This window comes from Peromyscus maniculatus, chromosome 14 (assembly GCF_049852395.1).
Source record: "Peromyscus maniculatus bairdii isolate BWxNUB_F1_BW_parent chromosome 14, HU_Pman_BW_mat_3.1, whole genome shotgun sequence".
NCBI classification, from domain to species: Eukaryota; Metazoa; Chordata; class Mammalia; order Rodentia; family Cricetidae; genus Peromyscus; species Peromyscus maniculatus.
Genome location: NC_134865.1, coordinates 63,185,710 through 63,210,383, shown reverse-complemented (window position 1 = coordinate 63,210,383; position 24,674 = coordinate 63,185,710). Strand labels below are relative to the sequence as shown.

At 42.7% G+C, this 24,674-nt stretch overlaps 1 protein-coding gene across 1 annotated transcript in view; it reads right to left on the bottom strand.

Moving 5' to 3' along the window:
- Positions 1-304: 304 nt before the first annotated feature.
- Tshr (thyroid stimulating hormone receptor) overlaps positions 305-24,674 on the bottom strand; it is a 138,368-nt gene continuing 113,998 nt past the window's right edge. The window contains exons 9-10 of the mRNA XM_006987273.4: positions 7,687-7,875; positions 305-4,342 (exon numbers count right to left, since the gene is read on the bottom strand). Of these exons, the coding sequence (XP_006987335.1) occupies positions 2,929-4,342; positions 7,687-7,875 (1,603 nt within the window). The 3' untranslated portion in view covers positions 305-2,928. The remainder of the gene's footprint in view (positions 4,343-7,686; positions 7,876-24,674) is intronic.

Below are 24,674 nucleotides of genomic sequence, written 5' to 3'. Positions count from 1 at the left end.
AATTTTGGTGTGTGTTATGTGTAAGTGTTTGTGTATTCATGTCTATATGTGTGTATGTGTGTAGGTCAGAGGTAGACATTGTCCTCTATTGTCTTCTGTATTTTTTTTGAGAGACAGTTTCTCAGTGAATGGAACATCACCCATTTGGTCAGGCTGGCTGGCCAGCAAGTCCCAGGACCAGGCCCATCCCAGTGCTGAGATTATAGTGTGTACTTCTCACACTTGGTTTTTCACACCAGCACCAGCTGGAGCTCAGACTCAGGTCCTCATGCTTGTGCGGTAAGTACTTCCTGATTGGGTCATTTCCTGGGACTTATCCTCACTAATGTCAGTCAGTCTTCAGATAATTAAAGGATGCCAGTTAAAGTGACTGCTTAAGAGGACTTATAGACGTATTATTTCATTGCAATAATATTTTATTTGAGTATGTATATTTCTCTATTTACATGCCCATATGTGTACAGGCATGCCGAGAGGCCAGAATAGGGTGTCCGGTCCCTTGGAGCTGTAGTGATAGGACATGGAAAGCTGCATGATGTGCATGCTGAGGACCAAGTTCTAGTGCTTTTCAAGTGCAACAAGAGCTCTTGAACTGCTGAGCCACTTCTTCAGACCCTAGCATGCTATTTAAATTCAGTATCTATCAACTTCAGTATGCTATTAAAATACTCATCATTTGTTTGATATATTTTGATTTACTATCTTTCCTTCTTATCCATAGATGCCTACTAATGACTCCTAATCAACATTCTAGGAGTTACTAATCCATCAATTTCAATCAATGTGGTTTTCTTAGCAACTGTGCACAGTGTTTTCTCCTCTTTGATTTTAACATGCACATCTAACGTTCACCTCAAAAGAAATTGACAAATTAAAAAAAAAATACCGTACACCTTAGTCCGGGAAGAAAATTTATTTCATTTTGTCAATGTGAATTTTTAATAGCAATTTTGTTGAAGTCACTCTTCTAGGACTTTGTTTTCAAAGCACTCGATCAGCTACTCAAGATGAGACACATCATCTGTCCCAGATGTGATTTTCAAAATGTCACAAGAGAGAAACATATGCCACAAGGTAACACCTTTGTTTAATTTCAGTAGTACAAGTGAACTCTTGGGAAAGCCAACGCTTATGTGACCGTGACAAAACACCAGGCTGGCCACGCCAGGACTGCATCAGATGACCCATAAACCCTCCTATACAGACGTAAAGTGACAACACCCTTTTATTTCCTGATTTGGTTCACGAGCACTGAGAAGCAAATGTCAGATCTGCTTGCAGGAGAGACCAGAACAATGTAGTAAGGAGCTCTCCTGACAGGAAACCCGGAAGGTACTCCTGTAGACACAGTTCACGGCTGTTTGAAGCAAGCTTACTATGGGGACAGAAATGTGTTACGTCAATGACTGGCAGGGTTAGAAGGAAACCGGCATGTCAGATGGAAAGAGTTCTCTCTTGACAGTGTTAGTGTGGGGTGGACTGCAGAGGGCTAAGAACCAATCTGGAACGATGAGGTAAATGTTTTGAAGTGAGTCTACACAGTCGAATAATAACTCTATTATTAGTCTATCTTGTTGTTGTTGTTGTTGTTTTGAGACGGGGTTTCTCTGTGTAGCCCTGGCTGTCTTGGAACTTGCTTTGTAGACCAGGATGGCCTCAAACTCAGAGATCCACCTGCCTTACCTTACCAGTACTGGGATTAAAGACACACACCACAACACCAGGCTGTACTATTAGTCTATTACACAAATTCCAGTCTGTTTTGGACTTAACAGCAGTATAGATAAAGGAATTAGGTGAATAACTAGGATCTGTCTCCATATAGTCACTTGGTAGAATTTTTTGGTTCAGACATGATAATCAAAATGAAATAAAGAAAAATCTTTTGGGTCATATCATGGTTCCAAAATGAAGTAGACAGCAGCTCCACAAGACAGAAAAACCAGATTCTTCTTACGTGGTGCTTTTCCTCTTTGTCATGAAAATGTATCTTTGAGGACAAGATATACCTAGAGTTCTTAAAATGGAAGAGGACATCAAGTGGCTCCATTTCTAGAGAATTTGGAGTTCCAGGGACTTACTCAGAACTCAACTATTAAGTGGCCTATAGTTATATTGTTCAACAGGCGACTAAGTGTGCTCGGTCCTCATTCCCACGTGTTGCCTAGAAATGCCTTCCGGAGCTCACATCTTCTACAAGAAGATACTCCTCAGATTGCTCAGCCACAAAAGGTGAAATCTCAGCAGTTTCTCCAACCAATGCCTAACAGTTGGGGCACAGCGGGTAGATTCTGGCGAAGAGAGTCTAAGAAAAGAACAAGATCCCCTCAAAGCTAAACTTCTCCCGTTTCATGTTGAATGGAAGCAGTTGCGTGCCATCTAGTTGTGTTTGGCTTTCCAGGGTTCTTTTGGTCTCTTGAGATGGGGTCTCACGTAGCCCAGGCAGGCTTGGAACTCACTATGTAGCTAAGCATGAACTTTGGATCCCCCTGCCTTCACCTCCCAAGTGTAACATGTTCATTTTAAGGAACAAAAACTTTCTTTGGTTATATCAGGGGATCCAATATAGACCTGCTTAAGTAACTGAACACTGACCATCTGTTGACTCTTTTTTATATAAAGCAGCACTACATAAACTAGAGAAGATAGATGTGGGAATGGTACAGCTGGTATCAGTGGAACATGTTGCACAGTATCACAGACGAGTATCAGGCAAGTCCCCCAGAGAGCGCAGACTATTTTTATATCACCTGGGACTCAGATATGCTGATAGCTTATCTCCCTTCTTGGAGATAATACTCTCTAGAGACAACTGTGTTCCTATGAAACATCACCTGCATGAAGCTAGGCATCCGTGTGTTGTAGATTAGAATGTGTGTTCAAGAAACCAGCCTTTTAAAATCCCACTGTGAATAGTGTAGCATCACTTTACAAGGCTGTTTGCTTATACTCTTCTGAGCTTTGTCCCTGTATTTTTGGAGTCAGGTGGGAGTTTCCAAGGAGTTCATAGGCATCTTGCATGTTGGGGAGACTCTGCCTCCTGTCCTGGGGAATCTTTGGAATCTGAATACCAGTGCTATTATTCGGATAGACTCTCTGACCTTGATATGCCTGGGCCTGGCGCTTACAGATGCCAAACTTGCTGAGCAGGATGAACACATCCCTCTGGAAGGCCTTGGTGAAAATAGCGTAGAGGAATGGATTGGCGCAGGAGTTGAGGGGGTAGAAGAGGACCAGCAAGATTTTGGAGTTAGTAACGGTGATGAGAGGCTTGTTCATAAGTGCCGACAGGGCGTAGAAGGAGATAGGGGCCATGCACATGAAGTCGGTGAAGATCAACACAGCCATCCTCTTGGCAATCTTGGTGTCTTTGTCTCGAGGGTTGTACTGGGGACTCCGGACTGTGATGTAGATCTTCACATAGCAGGAGCAGACGATCACAAAGGCAACGACGTTGAGCAGCAGAACCAGGACAATGTACGCCAGAGCAAGGGGCGTGTCGGTGTCCATTGGCAGGCAGATACTGACCTTGGCATAGCTGCTGATTCCCACCATAGGGAGCAGGGCAAGGAGGAAGCAGGAAACCCAGCCCCCAGCCATGATGGTGTATGCGTGCCGGAGGCGGAGCTTCCTATCCAGGCGCATGGCGAAGGTGATGGCATACCATCGCTCCAGGGTGATGACTGTTAGCGTGTACACGGAGAGCTCACTGGCAAACACAGTGAAGAAGCCGGCCGTGTTGCACCCAGGGCCTGTCTGCCAGTCAATGGCGTGGTTGTAGTACTCAGAGTGTGTGTACAGGTCTACCGAGGCGATGAGAAGCAGGTACACCCCCATGCAGAAATCTGCAAAGGCCAAGTTGCACATGAGGAAACGCGGCACGGTCAGTTTGTAGTGGCTGGTAAGGAGAATAAATAGGACAAAGACGTTGCCCAGGAGAGCCAGCAGACTGACAAACCACACCACGATTCTCAGGAACTTGTAGCCCATGATGTCTTCACAGGGGTTAAACTCATCTGATTTGGGGGTACACACCATGTCTTCATTGTCCCCACACACGGTGTAGTCGTAGTGGCTGTCGAAGGCTTGCAGAGTCTCTTCCTGAGGATTTTTGAGCACTTGGCCAAAACCAACGATCTCATCCTCTTGTTCTTCAAAGAACACATAATAATGAGAGTTGCTGGGGCTCTCCTGGAGCTTGGAGTTCTGTTTGTACCCAACACTGTTGTCACCCAGATCTTCCTCGTATTCCTGGTAGATGGGACCTCTCAAGACATTCACCGATTTCCTTTGACGAAGGTTCCGGATACTGCTCTCATTACACATCAAGGACTCTAGGAGTCTGGAAGGGAACAGATATGAGTCACCTCTTGCTTAAAGCCCACCTTTGAGTCCCCTTAACCCTTAGGAAGATATGCAAGTTACTTATTTTAATGTTCATGGTGCTACCGAGTTTGCATGATCTGGTCAGGTCTGCTACATCACTGAAAACATTTACTTAATTTATTATGTGTGCCTGCACCACAGTACAGCGCAGTATGGAGTTCAAAGCGTAATGGCAGAATTATACCTTCCTAGTCAGAAATCACTCCAAGCACTTCAAGGACTAATAAGAACGTGTTAATAAAAGCATGCATCCAGATTCTGGCTAAGCCCATAGGATCCCAGCCACGGACAGAAATCCTCTACAGCTTGAAGGCTTGAACTCTAACATGGTAACCTTACATATGCTTTCATTTGCTAGTGGCTTTTAAAAAAAGATTTCTTTGTTATGTCTACAGTGTTCTGTCTATACATATTCCTGCACACCAGAAGAGGGCACCAGATCTCTTTACAGGTAGTTGTGAGCCACCATGTGTTTGCTGGGAATTGAACACAGGACCTCTGGAAGAGCTGCCAGTGCTCTTAACCTCTGAGCTATCTCTCCAGCCCCTGCAGGTGGCTTTTTAAGCTCCCATCCCCAGCTATATTTTCTGAGCAATTAGGTGGGTTTTATAGAAACAAAATGAAGCTGCAGGTTTTGGTTATCTTTAGATTACGCTGAGCAACACAGATAGAGTTCTCTGTCAAACCAGCTTTGCTGTCTGAACAGCTGGCGGCCAAGGCCATTTTCTCTTTGCTTTCGCTGATGAGAAGAATAGCTCCTTATGAGGGAGTTCCATAGAAACATCCTAATTTATTTCACTAGTACAACTCTGCCTTCCTTATCTTACACTTCCTAAGTTTGGTTACTATGCGATTTGTCTTAGGGTTGTGTCGGAGGCAATACTTCTTCAGGTAAATTCTACTTCTGTGTAAATCCATATTTTCTAAGCAAACATTGGTCAATCCTCTGTGACACTAGTTTATTATTTTTCATTTTCTTTTCTTCAGAAGGACAACCTGCGGGAGTCATTTTTCTTTTTCCACCATGTGGGTGTTAGGGAGGGGACTCGGGCCACCAGACTGGGCAGCAAGCACCTCTCTGTGCCATCTCTGCCACTCTCCGATGCATCCGTTTATACGACCTCACCTCTCCTATTGTGACCAGCGACAGTGGCCTTCTTTCTTGTCATCTTGAGCCACTTGGAGAAGAGTCACGATGGAAAAGCACGGACATTGGAGCCCACTTACAACATGGCTCCTTTACTTACTAGGTGCGCCCCGTTGGGCAGATCTGTGAGACTTGTTCATTTGTGAATGGAAAGAGAGCACTGAATGAACCGATGAATATCTTTTCCAAGCTGTTACAGTGATACTGGGGACATGGGCTGTGCCATCTATGTGTTTGTGATTGCGGTTAACACTATTCCTGTTCCGAGTCCAGGACTCCACACTCCCTTCGCCTAGAAATTCATGGCCTCCTCTAATTACTATTCAGTTTTAAACATCCTCTTTTCATAGGAGTCTTTCCTGATCTCCTTAAATAAACCACCCCACCCTGGTGTTTCATCCCTTCACAGCGGTAACTGACATTTCCTTCTTTGTTTATTGACTTCCTTCAGTAGATGAGAAGCTCTATGCATGAAGCTTCCTTGTACTTCCTGCTGTGGCTAGGACAATGCCAGGCACATAGGTGATGCCCATTAAATATTTGCCAACAAATGAATAAATGGCCACAGCACGCAGGTATAGTCATAGAAATAAGACTTACTTTTTCAATTTATTTTTTATATTTTTTTATATTATAGTATAATCACACAATTTCCTCTTCCTATGTCCTCCTTCTGAACCCTCCCATATACCCCTCCTTGCTCTCTTTCAAATTCATGACTTTCTTTGTTAATTGTAGTTATTGTGTGTGTGTGTGTGTATTCCTAAATACATAAATACAACCTGTTCAGTCTGTATCGCGTTATCTGTATGTATACGGTTTCAGGGCTGACCATTTGGTATTGGATGACGAACTGGTGTGCTCTTCCCTGGGAAGACTATTTCTCCTACTCCCAGCATTCCTGAGTTGCCCATTGTTCTTTGTGTAGGGTCGAGGCCTATGGGCTTTCCTTGCACCAGCAACAGCATGCATGTCTATTGTTGTCCTTGTTCAGCTCGTGTTTAGGAGTTGTGTTGGTGAGACTCCATGGGTGTAGCTCTGACACTCGTAGGAGACACAATCTCATAGCAGACTCTGTTCCTCTGTCTCATATCTTTCCATCCCTTCTTCCTCTGTGGTCCCCAGGCCTTAGTGCAGGGGTTATGCTGTAGCTGAGACTGGAAGGATTTACAGTTTTACTACATTGCCAGAGCTATATCTGCCAGCGAGGTCCACTCTAACCATGCATTCACCCAGTCCTTTCCCTCCAGTGTCTTGTAGTGTTAGTGTAGCTCCTGAGACCAACACCCTGTGCCCCTGCAGTTATGAGGGCCATGATGGTCCCCTTTGCCTAGCTCTTCAACCTTCCTCTTTGCATCTGCCTCTGTGACCAGGTCCTGATATATATATATATATATATATATATATATATATATATATATATATATATATATATTTCTGGTTAAAATGATGAGTGTGGAAAGTCACCTAGTAGATACTTGTGTGGAAACTAAAGGAGACGGAAATAGAGAAACGAAGGGCAGAGTTAGATCAGGAGGTGGCACAAGACACAAGAGAGGAAGTAGGTCAGAGCAAGAGCCTGAGGCAGCTTGGCGTGTAAAGTGTGAAGGAGCATCTCTCCTTGGCACTCCCGCAAATACCCAGATATTGAAATAATCCATGTCATAGTTAATACTTTTTACTTGTTACATTACAGATATTCAGCTCCTGGTGTTTTCCAGTAAGCGTCTTTATCTTCTCAAAACCCCTAGGGATGATGACATGATGATCTCAATCCTTAGAAGCTCAGAGTAGTTGAGTAAGTAGGCTGAGATAACACAGCTAGAAGCTGATATAGGCTTGGGATACAAACTGACCCTGCTTCACTGTCTGTGCACACCGGACAAGTTCGCTTCATAGTGAGCCCTGTCTCCATGACATCATTTCCTATTGTCTCCCCTTCCCTACCACAGTCCAACAATGTTGGCCTTATTTCTTGTCTGCAGCCATTTTGCTCTCACAGCCACCATCAGGCCCATGGATTTCCTGCTCATAGGGATGTTTCCAGTTCTTTCCCTCCTGGGATTTTCAATCCTGATCTTTTCCAAACCTAAAAATGAATCCATCTGCCCTCCTGGCCTCTCCTTGCGTATTCCAGAGCGCTGCTACCTTACCCCCGGATTTTCTTCTGGTTCTTGAAGGCACAGCAGTGGCTTGGATAAGAGAGGTCAGCCCGCGTGAGGTGGAGGAGACTCAGAGACAGCGGGAGCTTCTTGAGAGTCCACGTGTCCTTGGCGATCAGTTCTTTCAGGTGCTCCAGGCCTTTGGAGGGAAGGGCAGTGACGCTGGTGGAAGACACATCTCTGGGAGTCAGAGAACAACACAACACAGACAGGCAATGAACAGCCAGGGCCTTCTTGTCTTTGCCACCCCCCCCACCAAATCCCCCAAACAAACAGTCCCAAGATTAACCGCGAGACAACGAGTTCCTTTCTGCTACTGACTGTGCAATCTGAATTCATTACCTGTGTCTACTGGTTCACAGTGGATATGAGTTTCTAAGTCCAGGATATAAGGAACTGCTGTTTTTCAAAGTTTTAATAAGTCATTGTTGTGCATATGTATATTATGTATGTCTGTGTGTGTGTGTGTGTGTGTGTACACATACCCTGGTATGCATACGGAAGTTAGAGGGCACATTTATGGAGTTAGCTCTCTCTTTTCATCTTTACACGGGTTCTGGGGATTGAACTCAGATCTTTAGCCTTACGTGACAAGTGCTTTTTACCCAGTGAGCCAGCATCTTACCCGCCTAGAACTACTATCTTTATTGCATGGAAGTCTTGCATTTAATCAACACAAATCCATAAACATTTGATTCTCTCTGTAAACTCTTGGGATCAGAGAGGGATATGAGTGCTATCTTGTAAAACGACATCATACAACTATTAAAAGATCTCCGGGAAAAAAAAAAATCAGACAAGGTCAATGGCAACCAAACTGTTGTCACTTTCTGGGGGTGAGGTTTGCGTTGGGGGGGCTCATGTCTGGAGTCACATAAACTACTCCTTTGTTGGGATTAGCATCAACATTATGAAAATACTCTCCATTAAATGCAGAACTTAAGAATTCAAGAGTTACATAATGAGCCATGGCTAAGAGAACCCTCCGCAACACAGTTTCTTTTTTAGAAGACTATAAATATAATTCCTATTTTTAAAAAGCTAATTATTTTATTAATAGTCTAACATTACTTCTGCAAACTGTGGGAGGGAGATGTGGTGGGGCTAGGAGATGCATAGGAATGTTGGTTATTAAAGTAGAATGGTTTTTGGCTTTTAAGTAGCAATTTTCTCTTCTCTAGTCCCAAAGGGACTGTCTGTTTTGTTCATGATTTTTCTTGCACTGAAAAATAGCTTGAATAAAGCAATGAATATTTAAACTATCATCTCTCATCTCTTTATTTCATCAGTTAAAATAGTCACTATGTGTTCCCTATCCAAGGCTTTTCTATTTAATATAAGTTGGGTGTGATGGTGTATGCCTTTAATCATACATAGCACATGGGAGGCAGAAGCAGGTGGATCTCTCAGAGTTCTAGGCCAGCCTGGTCTACAGAGCAGGTTTCAGGACATCCAAGACTACATAGTGAGGCCTTGTCTCAAAAAAAAAAAAAAAAATTAATATAAGCCTGGCACGGTACCATATGTCTGTAATCTCAGTACTTGGAACGCAGAGGCAGGTGAACCAGGAGTTCAAGGTCATTATCCTTGGCTACACAGTGAGTTCAAACTAGCCTGGACTACGAGAAACCCTGTCCACATACCGAGGTGGTAACCAATAACTCTCTAATAGAACTTAAGACTGACTTAACAAGATGGAAACTGTGCTTGCTACTGGAAACGCAGCCAACTAGCAGGACTAGTGAAGTCATGGACCTTGGAGGAGAATCTACAATGCCATTTTACCAAGCCAGCATATCCCTAACTACATTCTAAATATTTGTCCTCTACCCACAGATAAGTGCAGTCCTCACCTCTCATTAAGGAATCCTCTCTTTGCAGCAGATGGAGACCAGCACAGAAAACCACAACCAGTCAAAGTACAGAGGTGTGGGGCCCAGTCCCAACGTATACATCTACAACACAATTCCTAAACCCAAGGCTCAGGGCTCACTGCAGAAGAGGGGGCAGAAAGACTGTAAATGAGAGGAACAGGAAGTTTTCATCTCCTAGGAATATCAGAAGCTACACCCATAAAGTCTCACCAGCTTGACTTCCTAATCATGAGCTGAACAAAGACAATAACAATAGACGTGCTGAAGTGGATTTGGGGGGAGGGGAACCACAAGGCCTCAGCCCTGCAGAAAGAAACCACAGGCAACTAGGGAACCCTGAGAGTGGGAGACACAGTCTTCCCCAGGGGAGCACATACCAACTAGTTATCTAATACCCAATGGCCAGCCAACAAAATGTACATATGAATAACGTTATACAGACTGAGCAGGTTACATTTACGTATTTAGAAATATATAGGTACATACATGTGCATATATGTGTGTAACAATACTTAGTGAAAAATAGAGGCCATGAATTTGAAAGAGAGGAAGGAAGGGCATACGGGAGAGCTTGCAAGGAGAAAAGGGAAGGGGGGGGGATAATGTAACTATATTATAATCTCGAAAAATAAAAAATTTACAAAAAAAACAAAAAGAAAAAAACAATTAGTAGTGTCTGCTTAGCAAGTGAAATCTAGTGTTGCCAACTTCTTTCATTACAACCAGATTTAACTGGGGTTATATTATCAAGGTTCCAGGGTGCCAGAACTTCATACCCTTCTTCTTTTTTTTTTAAACAAATATAAAGCTCATATATTACCCTTGTTTTCACCATAGAACTATGATTGTCGTGAGAGAAGGTGTCACACTAATTTTGGGGGTTTGTTTTTTTTACTTAAAATTCTACAGTTCTGTGTTGGCTAGCCTTGCCTATCAACGAGAACGAACTTTGGCACTTGTCCCTGAACGCTCCCCAGGTGATTAACACTAGAGAAAGATGTTTGGGAAATTGGCACAAATAAAGCTGCAGCTGGGGAAAGAGGGGAGGGAGGAGAAAGAGCCTCTAGCACAGCTGTGAAGTGCGGCCTCTCCTGTCCTTTGGATGCCCCTCACTCACTCACTCCTCCTCCAATCCCCTGCCCCCGGCTGTCTTCTAGGTCAGGCCATCTCAACTCCAGTTTCTCTTGAAGCAACTTAGGCGTCTCTACCCTGTGGTTCATCCGTCGCTCTGTCTGTGATATTGAAGGAAGATAGCAGTTTTTAGCTCATTTTCCCCGTCTTGCTCTCTTCCAGGGAAGTGTGACTGGTATAGGATGTGAATGTGGCCCAACACAAAAATTGTAAACTTGCTTAAAATATTATGAGGTGTGTGTGTGTGTGTGTGTGTGTGTGTGTGTGTGTGTGTGTGTGTGTGTGATTTTTTTGTTTGTTTTTATAACTTGGTTTTGCACTCTGGGTGGTGCCATCTCTGGCCTGGTGATCCTGAGAATTCTCTAAGAAAGCAGGCTGAGCAAGACATGTGGAACAAGCCAGTAAGCAGCACCCTTCCATGGCCTCTGCATCAGCTCCTGCCTCTAGTTTCCTACCCTGTTTGACTTCCTGTCTTGACTTTCTTCAATGATGAACCGTGATATGGGAGCATCAGCCAAAGAAATCGTTTCTTCCCCAGCTTGCTTTTGGTCATGATAGTTCTTCATAGCATATAGTAACTCTAACAGTAGGCCTGGACAAGGTCAGTGTTGGAGCATGATTATACACCTGAGAGACATCTGTGGTGTGATGTGTGTTTGGAATTAAGTGGAGCTCAATAAATCTTCATTTCCTTCTATCTTCAACTTTGAGTTTATCTGAACTCAAACCCAAAGCAAAGGATCCAGTCAATACAACTCCAGCCTGGAGCTTAACTAGTCTGTGTAACTGCTCACTTGACATCTTACCTGCCTGCTTCACAGACATCTCTAGTTTAATAGAGTCAAAACTGAGGAGTGGCAGTAATCTGTGGCTACCTACTGCCACCCCCTCCTCTTTATCCTCCATTTTTATCTGTCACAACAATCAGTACTCCTATAGCTCAGCTGCTCAATCTTGGAGTAACTCCAGTATGCTGAACTTCAATATTTAACATAGCAAAGAGCTGTGGGATAAACTTCAAAAGATCTCAAATCCATGCACATCCAGCAATTTGTACCTCTGGGCTCTAAATCCCTGGATTTAATCAACTCCACACTGAAAACTTTAAAAAAGATAAGTTGCATCTGCACTGAGGATATATGGAGTTTTTCTCATCACCACTCCCCCAATAAAATATGGTGATATTAGCAGAACATTTACTTTGCATAAGGTACCTATAAGCAATTTACAGATTATTTAAAATATAAGGGAGTACATCCACAGAATATATGCAAATACAATGCCATTTTATATAAGGGATTTGATCAGTCTGGATTTTGATAGTCTTATTGGGTGCCATAATTCCTCTTAGATATCAGCAACGGCTATGTTCAAATCCAGCTAAGGAATCTGAAGACCGCTGGACAAATGAGACATGTGAAGAAAAAGGACAACCGCTCCCCACCCTCCCAAAAAAAATGTCCCAAGAAAAAGAGTAAATTGGCCTATTGGTATATCACATCTCTTCACTTTAGCTTTCTCCCTCTAGCTAGTATCCTCTTTTGCTGCAGTAGCTTTTATGTTTACTGTTTTTTTCCCTTTCAATCTGTTTTTCAGACACCACCGAGAACAGGGTTGAGAACTGAGTAATGTCCCTCTCCTGCCCAACTCCCCAGTGACTCCCCAATGTCCTATTCACTCCTCCTTCAAGGCCTTGCAGATCTGGTCCTAGACAATGTCTCCAACTTTGGTCTCAGGGGTGTCAGGCCACTTGACATAGCTCGAAGTATCCATTGCACCTGCTGCGCTTCAGGCATTCCGGCGTGACTATTCCGGAAGCACGTTATCTCATCCACATGGCTTCACACAAACAGGGTCAAGCAGCAGGAGCCGAGTGACTTTTGTTGTTCTTTTCCTCATCTGTTTTTAAATTGACTCTGTCTTGCAGAGATCTGAAGTTCTCAACAGACACTTGGGATGTTATCAGAAGCAAAGGTAGCATCTCCTCTTGGTTTCCCTGGTGACACTGCACATTATCTTCACTTGAAACAACTGGAACGAATCCTCCCTTCCTTCCTATGGGTATCAAAGAAAAATCTTTCCTGCTTTTTCTGTAGCAGCTTCCAGGGTTTGAAGCTCCCATGTTCTTTCACGTGGTCTCCTTTGCCTTTGTTCTACGTTCATGCCATAAATATCTATAGTAAAATAAAATTGTGCCCTCCCCCCCCCCCCCCCCCCGAGCTGTCAGATAACATCCCTATTGTTCATGTGCCCACATACTTGTAATCCTTCCTGCCACCATAGTTTAGGTCTCAATTACATTTCATCTGAGCTTTGCAAGAAAGGCGCAAAGGTCTCCCAGAAATCTAACGATCCCACCTTAACACAGAATAGAATGCTCTGCCTAAAACATAATCTCATCAAATTGCTCCAGCAGCGTGAAAGCCATGGTTCCTTCAAGGAAATTCAGGCTGCTCAGAAGCGTGTTCTCCCTTCCCTCCACAGGGAAATTGTTCCTAGATTCTGTCACTTATTTTGATCCTCTCCCTCAGTCAGATCAGACTGTACTTTGAAACAATCTCTTAGAAAGGCCATCTAGAAAGAGACTTTCAGCATGCTTGGATTAGTGCTTTGCCTGGCTATAGCATTTTGCATTGCAACCTTTTCTTAGAAATCATTCTTTCAAAATTTGTCTTATTATATTCTAACCCCACTGGTGCTTTCCATAAATAAAATGTCACTCAAGTTCCTATTAGTTGGACTAACTTTAACTCTTTCTCTCTCTGTCTCTGGCTCTCTGTCTCCCCTCTTCTTTTTCTCTGTCTGTCTCTGTTTCTCTGTGTCTGCCTGTCTGTTTAGCCGACTCTTTCTTTCCCCTCTATGTGTGTGTGTGTGTGTGTGTGTGTGTGTGTGTGTGTGTCTGCCTATATGTACTTGATGGTGATTAAACTCAAGCTTATACACTCTACAGCTGACTGTCTAACCTGCCCTGGAAGTCCTTAGAACCTTCTCTTTATCCTGAGTGTGAGATTTCATGAAGCTGTGCCATGCTGTGAATCTTTTGACCACTTTTTCTCCTGGGCACAGGGATTTGGATCCTGCTCAGTCTAGACCTTTAGGAAATGTTCATCTCTGGGAACTTTTCTTGTATTATTCTTGGTACGACTCATTTTTCCCATTTTCTCTTCCTCCTTTCTGGAATTCCCAGGAAGTGGAAAAAAACATCTTGTATTCCTCAGACACATGTTCATCTTTAGTTGTAATTTTCTCCTCTTGCTCTTTAGTCTTCTGGTAGACTTCCTTCACTGTATTGCCCATCTCTTGTACTGAATTTCTAACTTTTGCTTCATGAGAGCTGGTACCCTGTCCTGTCTAGAGCAGTCCTTTTGATACTTAGACTGAAGGCTCTAAATAGGGTTTGTCAAGTGCAAGAGAACATTTTTGAGCCTTTCTTGTTCTTTTGTTTTTCTGGTATCAGGGTAAACTGGGAAACCCAGCACAATGTTCATGAACGTGGACAAAATCACACTGGATTTTTAGCAAGGCGAATAAACAAATATAGAGGATGAGTTTGAAATTCATGTTCGAATCCTGGCTTCCTCATTTACTAATAGTCACTTAGCAGCAGCTGCCAGTGTGACCTCAGTAAATACTAGCTGTCATCATTGTTATAGGTGTGGGTCACTAATTATTGCTTTGTGAGAAGTTCCTTGCTTTTCTCTGCAATGTCTGGTTCTTCAGGCTCACTTTCCCCTTTGTTTCCCCGGGTTTTGATCCCTCATGTTAGAAGTATTCTTTACCTGGTGATCCTTGGTTACTCATTAACACTGAAGAGTGAGCGTTGCCGCTGACTGATTTTGTTTAGGGCAATTGTAAAGAAAGGTGAGCAATTATGTTATTGGACTCTAAAATGTCAAGTTACATTCCAACATGGAGGGGAGAGGGGCTCATGAGCCCCTACCCCTGCTGATGACCTACTGATACTTGGTGGCTTTTGGGTGAGGGAGAATCAATTCTCTTTAAGGGTGTGGGCCTCTGGTAGGTCTCCACGCTCCAGCAAATGGCCCACATGCACAAATATTTTGGCAGCACAAATTGGACTCACTGGATTATTTTAAAAAACAAAAGGACTTGAAGTTTGGAGGGAGGCAGGGAGTGTTTCTGGGAAGAGTCAGGGGGAGAAGTGGGGAATGAATATATTAAAAATATATTCTATGTGTGTAGTCAACTGCCAGAGAATTAATGGAAGTATTGTATTTATAAAATGTCAGGTTTTGGTGCCTTCTTGTTTCAGTGTATCCTAACTTCTTCACAAAAGAGATTTGACATCTAAAGTCCTGAAATCCTCGTAAGGAGATATTATGATGCTAGCATTTTGCATGAGTGTGTTAGGGAGGATGATGGTAAGTATTGACTGCCAACATGACAGAATCTAAAGCCACTGAGGAGATGAGCCCCTGGGCATGTGTGCTTGTGAGGCATTATTGAGTTTGGGTTAAATGAAATGAGAAATCGTACCCTAAACGTGAGAAAACCTATCATGCCACGGGATGGGATCCCAGACTAAATAAAAAGGAGAAAGCTAGCTGAGCACATATACTCATCTCTGTCTGCTTCCTGACTACCGATGCAGTGTGATCAGCCGGCCACCATGCCTTCCCTGCCATGAAGGACTGTGCCCTTGAACCATGAGCCAAGATATTAAGCCCTTTCTCCCTTCCGTTGCTTCTCAGTGTATTTTATCTCAGCAATAGGGAAAGTAACTAATCCAGAGGGTCAATGTTACCAGATAGACACATTCAGCCAGTCCTTCATTTAGTTCCGTGTTCTCTCTTGACACAGGCCACACAGATCACCTCTAAACCCTGTACTACAGAGGTTCTGTGCAGAGGGAGACAGTCGTCTCTGGCTATCTTTCCCTGTGAGATCTCTGCATTTTGCTCTCTTTCTCCCCCGCCGTTCAAGATTCTCCAGACCCTGGATATGCTCTTACTCATCTTCTTTGCCCTTGTAGATTTATATATCTTAAAATTTCTTTTATCATCTTTTAAAGGAGGCTCCAAAGAAGAAGAGAAAAGAAAAGCATAGGCTCAACCTGCCATCTTTTACTTTTAGCCACCACTCTGCTGAGCATGTGAACTGTGCAAAAGCTTATACAAATGATGCCAAATGTAGAGCTCAACCAGACAGTCTCCTGTCTACAGTGTTGATGGAAAAGAGTGTTGGTCTGAAGAAAATTGCCAAACTGAACAACTTCAGGTCCTTTTAATGTACTTGAAGCTGTATATTTTCTTATTTACTCTGATTTTTTTTAAAAATTGAATCACTTTTCATCCTGGATTTTCTTAGGGTAATTTCTTAACTACAATTAGACATTCAGTTAAAGCCCACAGGTACCATAATTTATGTCAGGAGATCTCATGGAGTTTCCTGTTGCGTTATGGATCTTACAATGAAACATTTCTCACAAACTGGAATCAATCAAGAGAAGAGCTCTACCACAAGGAGAGGAGAACAAAGGGACTCTGAGTCAGAACTGAATTAACAAGATGGATTTCTGTGTCCTGTCAGAGTGTGCTCACATGAAAGCCCACAGCTTCCTCTTTCCTTCCACTACTGTGGGAACAGAACTGTAGGAGAGACAAAGGAGTTGGTATTCACCCCTGTTTGCATGGGACAAATTGTGTGCATAAGTCTATGAACTAAAATCTCCATGTAAACTTATGTTTGTGGCTTATTTGTTGAAAAACAAAAGACTCCCAGATAGACCAACCTTTCCCATCAGCTAGTCAGCTGCCAGTAGTGTCTAGTTAATTAGAGCATCATGAGTAAAAGTTGTTGCAGAATGTAACACACTTGATTTTTTTTACCTTTACTACAAAGTCTTATACATCCTCAGTTCTTTTAACCATAAATACTTGAATCAATATTAATAAAACCATCAAAACATGAGATGAATGGTGATAGAAAGGCCATAAGTTTTTGAAATTGAAAATACAAGATAAAATTTGTGTGGACATGGTTGTCAGAGTCTTATAGGCATTCACAAAAAGTAGATTTCTTTATAAAGATGAGAACCAGGGAAAGGAAAGACATACTGTACTGTTCACTTGTCAGGCTCATCACTGTGGAGGGATCTTGGCTAACAAATGTTGACTAGTTAAAAAACCATGAATTTACATGACATTTTGACATTCAGGATGTTTTGCCAGTGTTATTTTCCTGAGGTTCATTCAGCAAACTTCTTACGTTCCATTGTTCTTTTATCCTACTAAAAGACAAACACAAAGCCACCCTTTACCTGAACAACTAGCTGTGGCAATTGTGTGCTGCAAGAGAGCTTATGGATTTTTTGAATTATTTTCTCAGAGATGAAACATTATTCTACTGGCATTTGGCATATATGAAAGCATTTATTCTGAATGAATCTCTAGATTGGGGGCAGTGGTTCTCATGATTTTAGTGATTTTTTCCTTTATTTAAAATAAAAACAAACAAGAAAACAACCCCCCCTTTGAAGGATAATAACTGGTTGTATTTTTAGTTGATTGAAGAAAAACAATATTTGTCTGACTCTGAGGATCTTCACACTAACCCCGTCACCGCTCTCCTTCCAAAAGGAAGCCCACTAGCTAGTGTCCGCTCTGAGAATGATATCTCAGTAGTTGTTAAAAAGCATTAGACACTGCTGTGATTTTTAAGTATTAAATGTTTCCCCATTTCTGTAGCTACAGTAGTAAGAGGTCTCATTAATAAATGATTTGGAGAAAACTTAAGTTTCTGGTACCACTCCTTTGATCTGAAGATTCCTAGGATTGAAGCTGCCCTTGCTTAGAAGTCAATACACGCAGTGCTGGAGGGATGACTGTCTATATTTGCTCTGAAAAGACTTCTGTGAACCTCTTTCAATGCCTTTGCTGGAACCATGAAGGTAGGGCTGTGTCTTAAGAGGCATGAGGTACTTGAGCTGTTTCCTTAGCAACCTGGCTCCTGAGCTGGCGCTGCAACAGATCTGTTTGTCTTGGGTTTGCAATGCTTTCAAAGTCAGTAAGCAGAGCGACTGGTCAGATCAACATCTTCTAAATTTGAATCCCTAGGAGGTTCCCCTTTCCAAGACAACGGCTACAAGGAGCTCTCTGAGTAGCCCAGAAGAAAGCTAGGGTCCAAGCTGATATGATTTTTGGAACTAGATTCTTTTCTTTGAGGGAGGCACAAGTCCTTATAAGAAGCTAGGAGATCCAGAAGAGCCAAACCAAGTACCTAGGACTAATAAAGCCAGGGTTAGAGGCAAAGTAAAGAAGGCATGTGGGTTAGTTGAAGAGGGCCTCCCTCTGTAAGGAGTTCTTTGGCTACTACTAATGTTTTCACAGCAACCCTACAGTCAGCCCTTCTTCCTCATCCTATCAGGTTCTCCACAATATGATCTCAATGGCTCTTTTTTTTTTTTCTTTTTTTTGATTCTTCGAGACAGGGTTTCTCTGTGTAGTTTTTCGCCTTTCCTGGGACTCACTTGGTAGCCCAGGCTGGCCTCGAGCTCACAAAGATCCGCCTGCCTCTGCATCCCGAGTGCTGGGATTAAAGACGTGCGCCACCACCGCCCAGCCTCAATGGATCTTTTAAACTCTGTATTTTGAACCTAGCTAATTCACACTAACCAGAGCTAGTATCTTGATTTTCTAAAGATCTCTTTATGGTTCTTCTGACGTTAAATTTATGTCATAGTCACTTTTTTTTTTTTTTTTTTTTTTTTTTTTTTTTTTTTTTTTTTGGTTTTTCGAGACAGGGTTTCTCTGTGTAGCTTTGCGCCTTTCCTGGAGCTCACTTGGTAGCCCAGGCTGGCCTCGAACTCACAGAGATCCGCCTGGCTCTGCCTCCCGAGTGCTGGGATTAAAGGCGTGCGCCACCACCGCCCGGCTCATAGTCACTTATTTACATGTCTCTTAAATTTTGTTTTAACCTGTCTAAAAGAAGAGGTCTCATCTCTTCATTCAACAAAATGCCCAAGACACAAGTGAGTGAATGAACATCTACTCCCACCTAGTCTTAGGCCAGCCAGTCGTCCTCAGGAAAGGAAGAAAACAATAGAGTATAAACTAGTGATGGCGGAGGGACGGTGGTTAGAACTAAAACTGACTTCTCTTAGGACCAAATGTTATCCAGGATCACAAGTCAATAAAAGACAGAGGGCCCTGTTAGCATTCAGACCTGCCTCTGGCCCGCCCGGCCCCAGAATGTCTTACATAGAGTCCTCTTTAAGAGAAAACCCCGCCCCTTCTCTCTCTTCCTTCCTCTCTCGCCATGAGGTAGTGCGCACCTCCTCCCTTCCCTTTCTTTCTTTTTCCCTTTCTCTTTCTCTTCTTCTCCTCCTCTCCTCAGACCCTGCCTATTTTCTCTTTCTTTCCCCTTAGTAAAACTTTCCACGTGGGTGCCATGTCTGCATGGTGTAAGTGACTTTGGCTGCCAGCCACTGTGTCTGCATGGCGTGTCTCCCTCTTCAGCTGTGGGGCACCCTGGTTCCACCCACCAAGACCTCTCTCCCACCGTTTTACAAAAGGCCCAATAGAAGACACAAGATTTGAACATACTCGTTTGAAAAGAAAATATGCAAATGCTAGCAAGTATGTTAAAAGATGATCAACGTCATTAATTTCAGGGAAACACAAACTGGCTCACAATAAGATACCATTTATACACACTGTAACAACTAGACCCAAACAAATGGACAGTAATGCTAGGTGTGGTGGTACATCTCTGAAACCTCAGCATTTGGGAGCCGGCAGCAGGAGCTTGAATTTGAGGCCAGCCTAAGCTATCCAGTGAAACTCTGTCTCAAAAAATCAAGGGTTTGAGATATAGCTCAGTGGTAGACTGTTTGTCTAGTGTACGCAGGCCCTGCGTTCAGTCTCCATCAGTACACACACATATATTCACACAAACACATGATTGGTTAGAATGAAAAAACAAAAAGGGTGGCTGGGGTGAGGCTCTCGTCTCTGATTGATAGGGAATAGAAAATGAGATGAACAACCAGGGCTGGAGACATGACTCTGCAGTTAAGAGCACTGGCTCTTCTTCCAGAGGACTGGAGTTCAAGTCTCAGAACCCACACGGCAGCTCACAACCATCTGTAACTCCAGTTCCAGGAGATCTGGCACCCTCACACAGACATACATGCAGGCAAAACACCAATGCACATAAAAATTAAATACATCTTAAAAAAGAAAATGAGATAACCATTTTATAAAACAGTTTGGCAGTCTATGCAATAAAGTTAAACATATATCTTCCGTGTGGCCTGGTAATTTTGCTCCTAGATTTTCACGCTAGAGAATTCGAAAGATACATGGTTGTTTACAAGAGCTTGTAGCATGAGGAAGGTTCTAGGGGATAAAGATGTTCCCAGGCTTACCTAGGGTAGAGTAACTAAACTGTACAATTAAAAATGATTTGTTGTTGCATATAAATTATACCTCAATAAAAAATATTTTTTTTAAAAAGGACTTATCTAGAAAATTGTGCATTTAACACACCTGTGGGTTTCAGACATGCTAGGAAGAACTTCACCACAAAATTTCTGCTAAGAGTATAACCTTGGGATGATCATAAAGAGCCAAAGAAAACAAAAACTTATTCTACGTAAACCAAGAAAGTTGGCGGTGCGATGCCTGGGCTTTTTCAAATGACTAATTTGAAAACAGCTGACAGCAACAAATGCTTATTTTTGTTGATAAATGTAATACAAACTCAAGCATATAAACACAAAGATTGTCTCTTCTTAAGAGATACTTATAATAGTAATTGGGACTATTATGGCAATTATCATCAGCATGCTGAGTGCTGTTAAGGCAAGTTACATAATTCAGAATCTGGAGAGCCCTGATTGTTATGGAAAGCATTACATTTCACCGTGTTGTTTTCTTTGCTATTATAAACACAAGGAGCTTCTCTTTCAAAAATAGAGTGGGAAGGAAACGAGGCGTTCAAAAAATAGAAAGTATAAAAATGGAAAGGGAGATTGACTACCTCTGTGACAGAAATCAGTCAATAAAATGTTATTAAGTTCCCAAGCTAAATTAAAAAGCCTTCCTAGAAAAAGAAAATAGTAAGGACTGCAGACTAGATGGTATCTCAGATTGTGCCTGGTAGAATCATATTCGTCTTGGAGACATGACCTTGAAAAAAAAAAGACGTTGCATGGGTAGGTTTAATGATTTCTTTGTTGACTGTGGGGGTTGGCTACTCTTTCACCAAGACACCCCATGAGGCAGAAACATGCATAACACACATTCCCTTTTCTTTGTGTTAGCTGTTTAGCGGTGCTCTTACCCTGCCAGGAAATGTCATGAAACACGACAGAATCCACTAATTAGAGTTTTATTAAGATAAGGGAGAGAGACAGATGTGCACAGGCCTACAGAAAACACAGGTGAGTAAAGATGGAGTTGGAAACATGGCGCCGGCTTATAAAGGCTGGGCCGCGCCTGCGCACACAGGCCCATGTGGCTATTCCACGCATGCACGTAGATCAGATGGTTGCGCTGTGCGCTTTACGCAACCATGCAAAGCCATGGGGTCCTGGTCACGCGAGAGGTTTTGACCCAGAAATGGCTAGGTGGAAGTGTCTAGGTCCGCAGAGCATGAGCAACCATGCCCAACCATGGGGGCGTGTTGTGAATTCCCATCACTTTGGATTTTTCAAGTTGGGCGTGTATACCAAATGGCAACCAAGGCATGACTATTTGACACAATGCATCTGATATTCATTGGATATTTGCTAATTCCTGCTTTGGTGAGGGCATTACAAAACCGTGAAGCATAGTCTTTCCCTGTGGGAAAAGGACCTTCACATCTAGTTAGGGGGTGATTGTAGGAAAGAAAGTGAAGGTTTTGATGCAGGTCAGAAGAGATGTCCCAGGTCACGCATACACAATTTGAAGAGAACATCCGTGATTGGTATTTGAGGATGATGTTCGTTTTCTCGTTTTTCTTTATTACTCAACCTTCACCTCCTGACAATTTCATTAACTTTCTTCTTACATTTTATTTGATTCAATTAAAATTCTTGTTAATAAGCCGGGCGGTGGTGGTGCACGCCTTTAATCCCAGCACTCGGGAGGCAGAGCCGGGTGGATCTCTGTGAGTTCGAGGCCAGCCTGGGCTACCAAGTGAGTCCCAGGAAAGGCGCAAAGCTACACAGAGAAACCCTGTCTCGAAAAACCACACACACACACAAAAATTGTTAATATAATGCATGGTATTTGTTAGGTCTCAGACTCAGGACAAGTCTCACTTGGTACCTGGGGCTCCCCCCAGCTCTCCCAGCACTACTCAGTACCTGTGCCTCCTCCTCGCACTCCTTACACTCTGCCCCCTACCCTAAACCTCTCCCTTAACCTTGATCTCTAAATCACTCAGCCATTTTGGCTGCTCTGCTCTCTTGGCCCAGGCCATCTCTTTTGGTTGGTGGCTTCTCTCCTGCTCTCCCTTCCCCTCTTTCCTCTCATGGTCCGGTTTAGTCTGCTGGCCATGTTCAGCCTGGATTCTTCTCTCTGCCTGCTTTCTCCCTTTTATCTGTATTTAAAATCTTCTCCATACTTTGTAGCTAGTCTTTCTCTATCGTGCCTGCCAGCTCCCAAATCACAACATGGAGACTTATTATTAATTAATAAAAGCTTGGCCAATAGTTTCTAATTAGCTCTTATAACGTATATTAACCCATTTCTATCAATCTACTCTTTGTCTCCTGGCTTTATTACCTTTACTCTGTACTGCTCATGCAGCTTCCTCTCTGTTTGGCTGGGCACTCTTCACATTTCCACCCTTTTCCCCAGAATCCTCTCTGCCCCCCAAATCCTGCCTATCTATTGGCCATTCAGCTTTTTATTAAACCAATCCGAGTGACAACTCTTCACAGTGCACAGAAAGATTATTCCACAACAATGCTTCTCCTTTTATTCCATTTTTTTCATTTAGTACTATTTCTTTAATTAAAAAAAAATTTAAATTATTTATTTTGTTTTATGTGTATAGGGGTTTTGCCTGAATCTATGTATGTGCAACATGTGTGTGCCTGGTACCCTCAGAAGTTACAAGAGAGTGTCAGATCTCCTGGAAGTGGAGTTACAAGTTGTTTTGAACCACCAGATGGGTGCTTGTGAATTGAACTTAGGTCCTAGCAACAGGTGCTCTTAACTGCTGAGTCATCTCTCTTCCCCTAATTTATTTTTAATTTTGTGTATGTATAATGTGGGTATGTATTTGCGTAAGTATGGTTTATGTGGGTATACATGTGTATATCTATGTGTGGTATGTATGGGTACATGTAGCTCTGTATGCCAAGAGAGTAGAAGATGGCTTCATGTGTCTTCCTCTTTCACTCTGCCTTGTTCTTTTGAAGCAGGGTCTCTCTCAGGATCTGGAGCTCCCAGCTTTTTTTTTTTTTAACTCCTACACTGAAAACCAGTAGGGCACAGTGATGCTCTTGTCTTTACCTCCCTCAGTGCTGGTTTATAGGTCTGTATGGAATCATATCTGGATTGTTATTGTTGGGTCTCAAACTCCAAAGGGCAGTGCATACATCTAGAAATGACAGTCTTGGCTCAGCTCACAGCAGACTATAGGATTGCTGGTGGATACTTTCAGCATTCCTCAGGAACCCTGAAATAGGTTTCTGTCTTCAGGAAAGAGCCATTTATTTGCCTATCTCTCCTTCCTCTGGCAGATTAGGCATCTTGCTCCCTATTGACATAGACCAAAGCCAATGCTAAGGTCCATACTCTTCCAGTCTGTATTCACTTGTACATCTTAAAGGCCCTGCTGGTCTCCTGGCCCTTCTCGCCTCCCCCTCTCCTCCTCCACCAAACTATCTTTTCTAGATTACAACTCACTTCTTGCTCTTTTTTAAATGATAAGGATCCCTCCATCCCGCCCCCTCTCTCTTCTGCTATTCTCACTTCTCTCACAGATAGGCTTGGTATTGTCCAATCTGCTTCTTTTCCTCTCTGCTCTGGACTCTTGCAGATGCCCCTGGATGTTCTCTCTCTCATACCTACAATAGAAACCTTTCCACCAAATCATGGACAGACATCTTGGTGATTCCCTTACTGTGCCCTTGCTTATAGTAGTTAGACAAGGGTGTGGTCTGAACTCTGGTTCCCATGTTTGTGCAGCAAGCACTCTTAACTTCAGAGCAATCTCTCCAGTGCCCCCATTTTCTAAGCAGTAAATGAAAACACTACAAGCTTTGTCACCCGAATATCAGATTCTCTCTAATCCATATCTTTGGTCCACTTTCTAAGGCCTCTAAGTCAATCACTTTCAACTATGGCTATTCCTTCTGTAACTGTCTACATTTCTCCATGTACTTGTTTTGGATTTTGTTGGCTGGTTTTCTTCTCTAGAACATGAATGTAACACTTTTCTATGACCCTTCACCCCCCCACACTTCCCATTGAGCTCATATAACTCAACGTGCCTAGTAGTTTCAGGACCTATTTAATCAAAGCCATATCTAGGATTTGGGTTGTTACTCTGTGATTGGGATTTCACTGTTCTTCAACTATAGCTTTTTTGTGCTGTAATGAGCTGCTTCTGTCTTTGCCTCTTTCTTATTTACATATCTTAGTTTGAATGGACCTCTTGTTCAATTTCCTGTGTGCTCCAAAGTTCTATAAAACACCTCCCAAACTAGACCAGCATTGCTCCTAATTTGATTTTATTTTTTATTAATTAAGCTTATTCCAAGACGTCATACATGTGCATAATGCATTCTACTTATTCTCATCCCCCCATCCCCACCAACCTCCCCCTTTCCTTACATCTCTCTTTTTCAGATTTATGTCTGTTTTATTCATTTTGTGACAAACTGTGCTTAACTAGGGCTGTCTACATGGTCACTAGTTTGGAGGTATCCATTGGAATATAGTGGGCTAGCTGGTGCATAGAAAATTGAAGGAAGTAACTCTCTGTCCTCAGGATTCTACCTCTAACCCATGT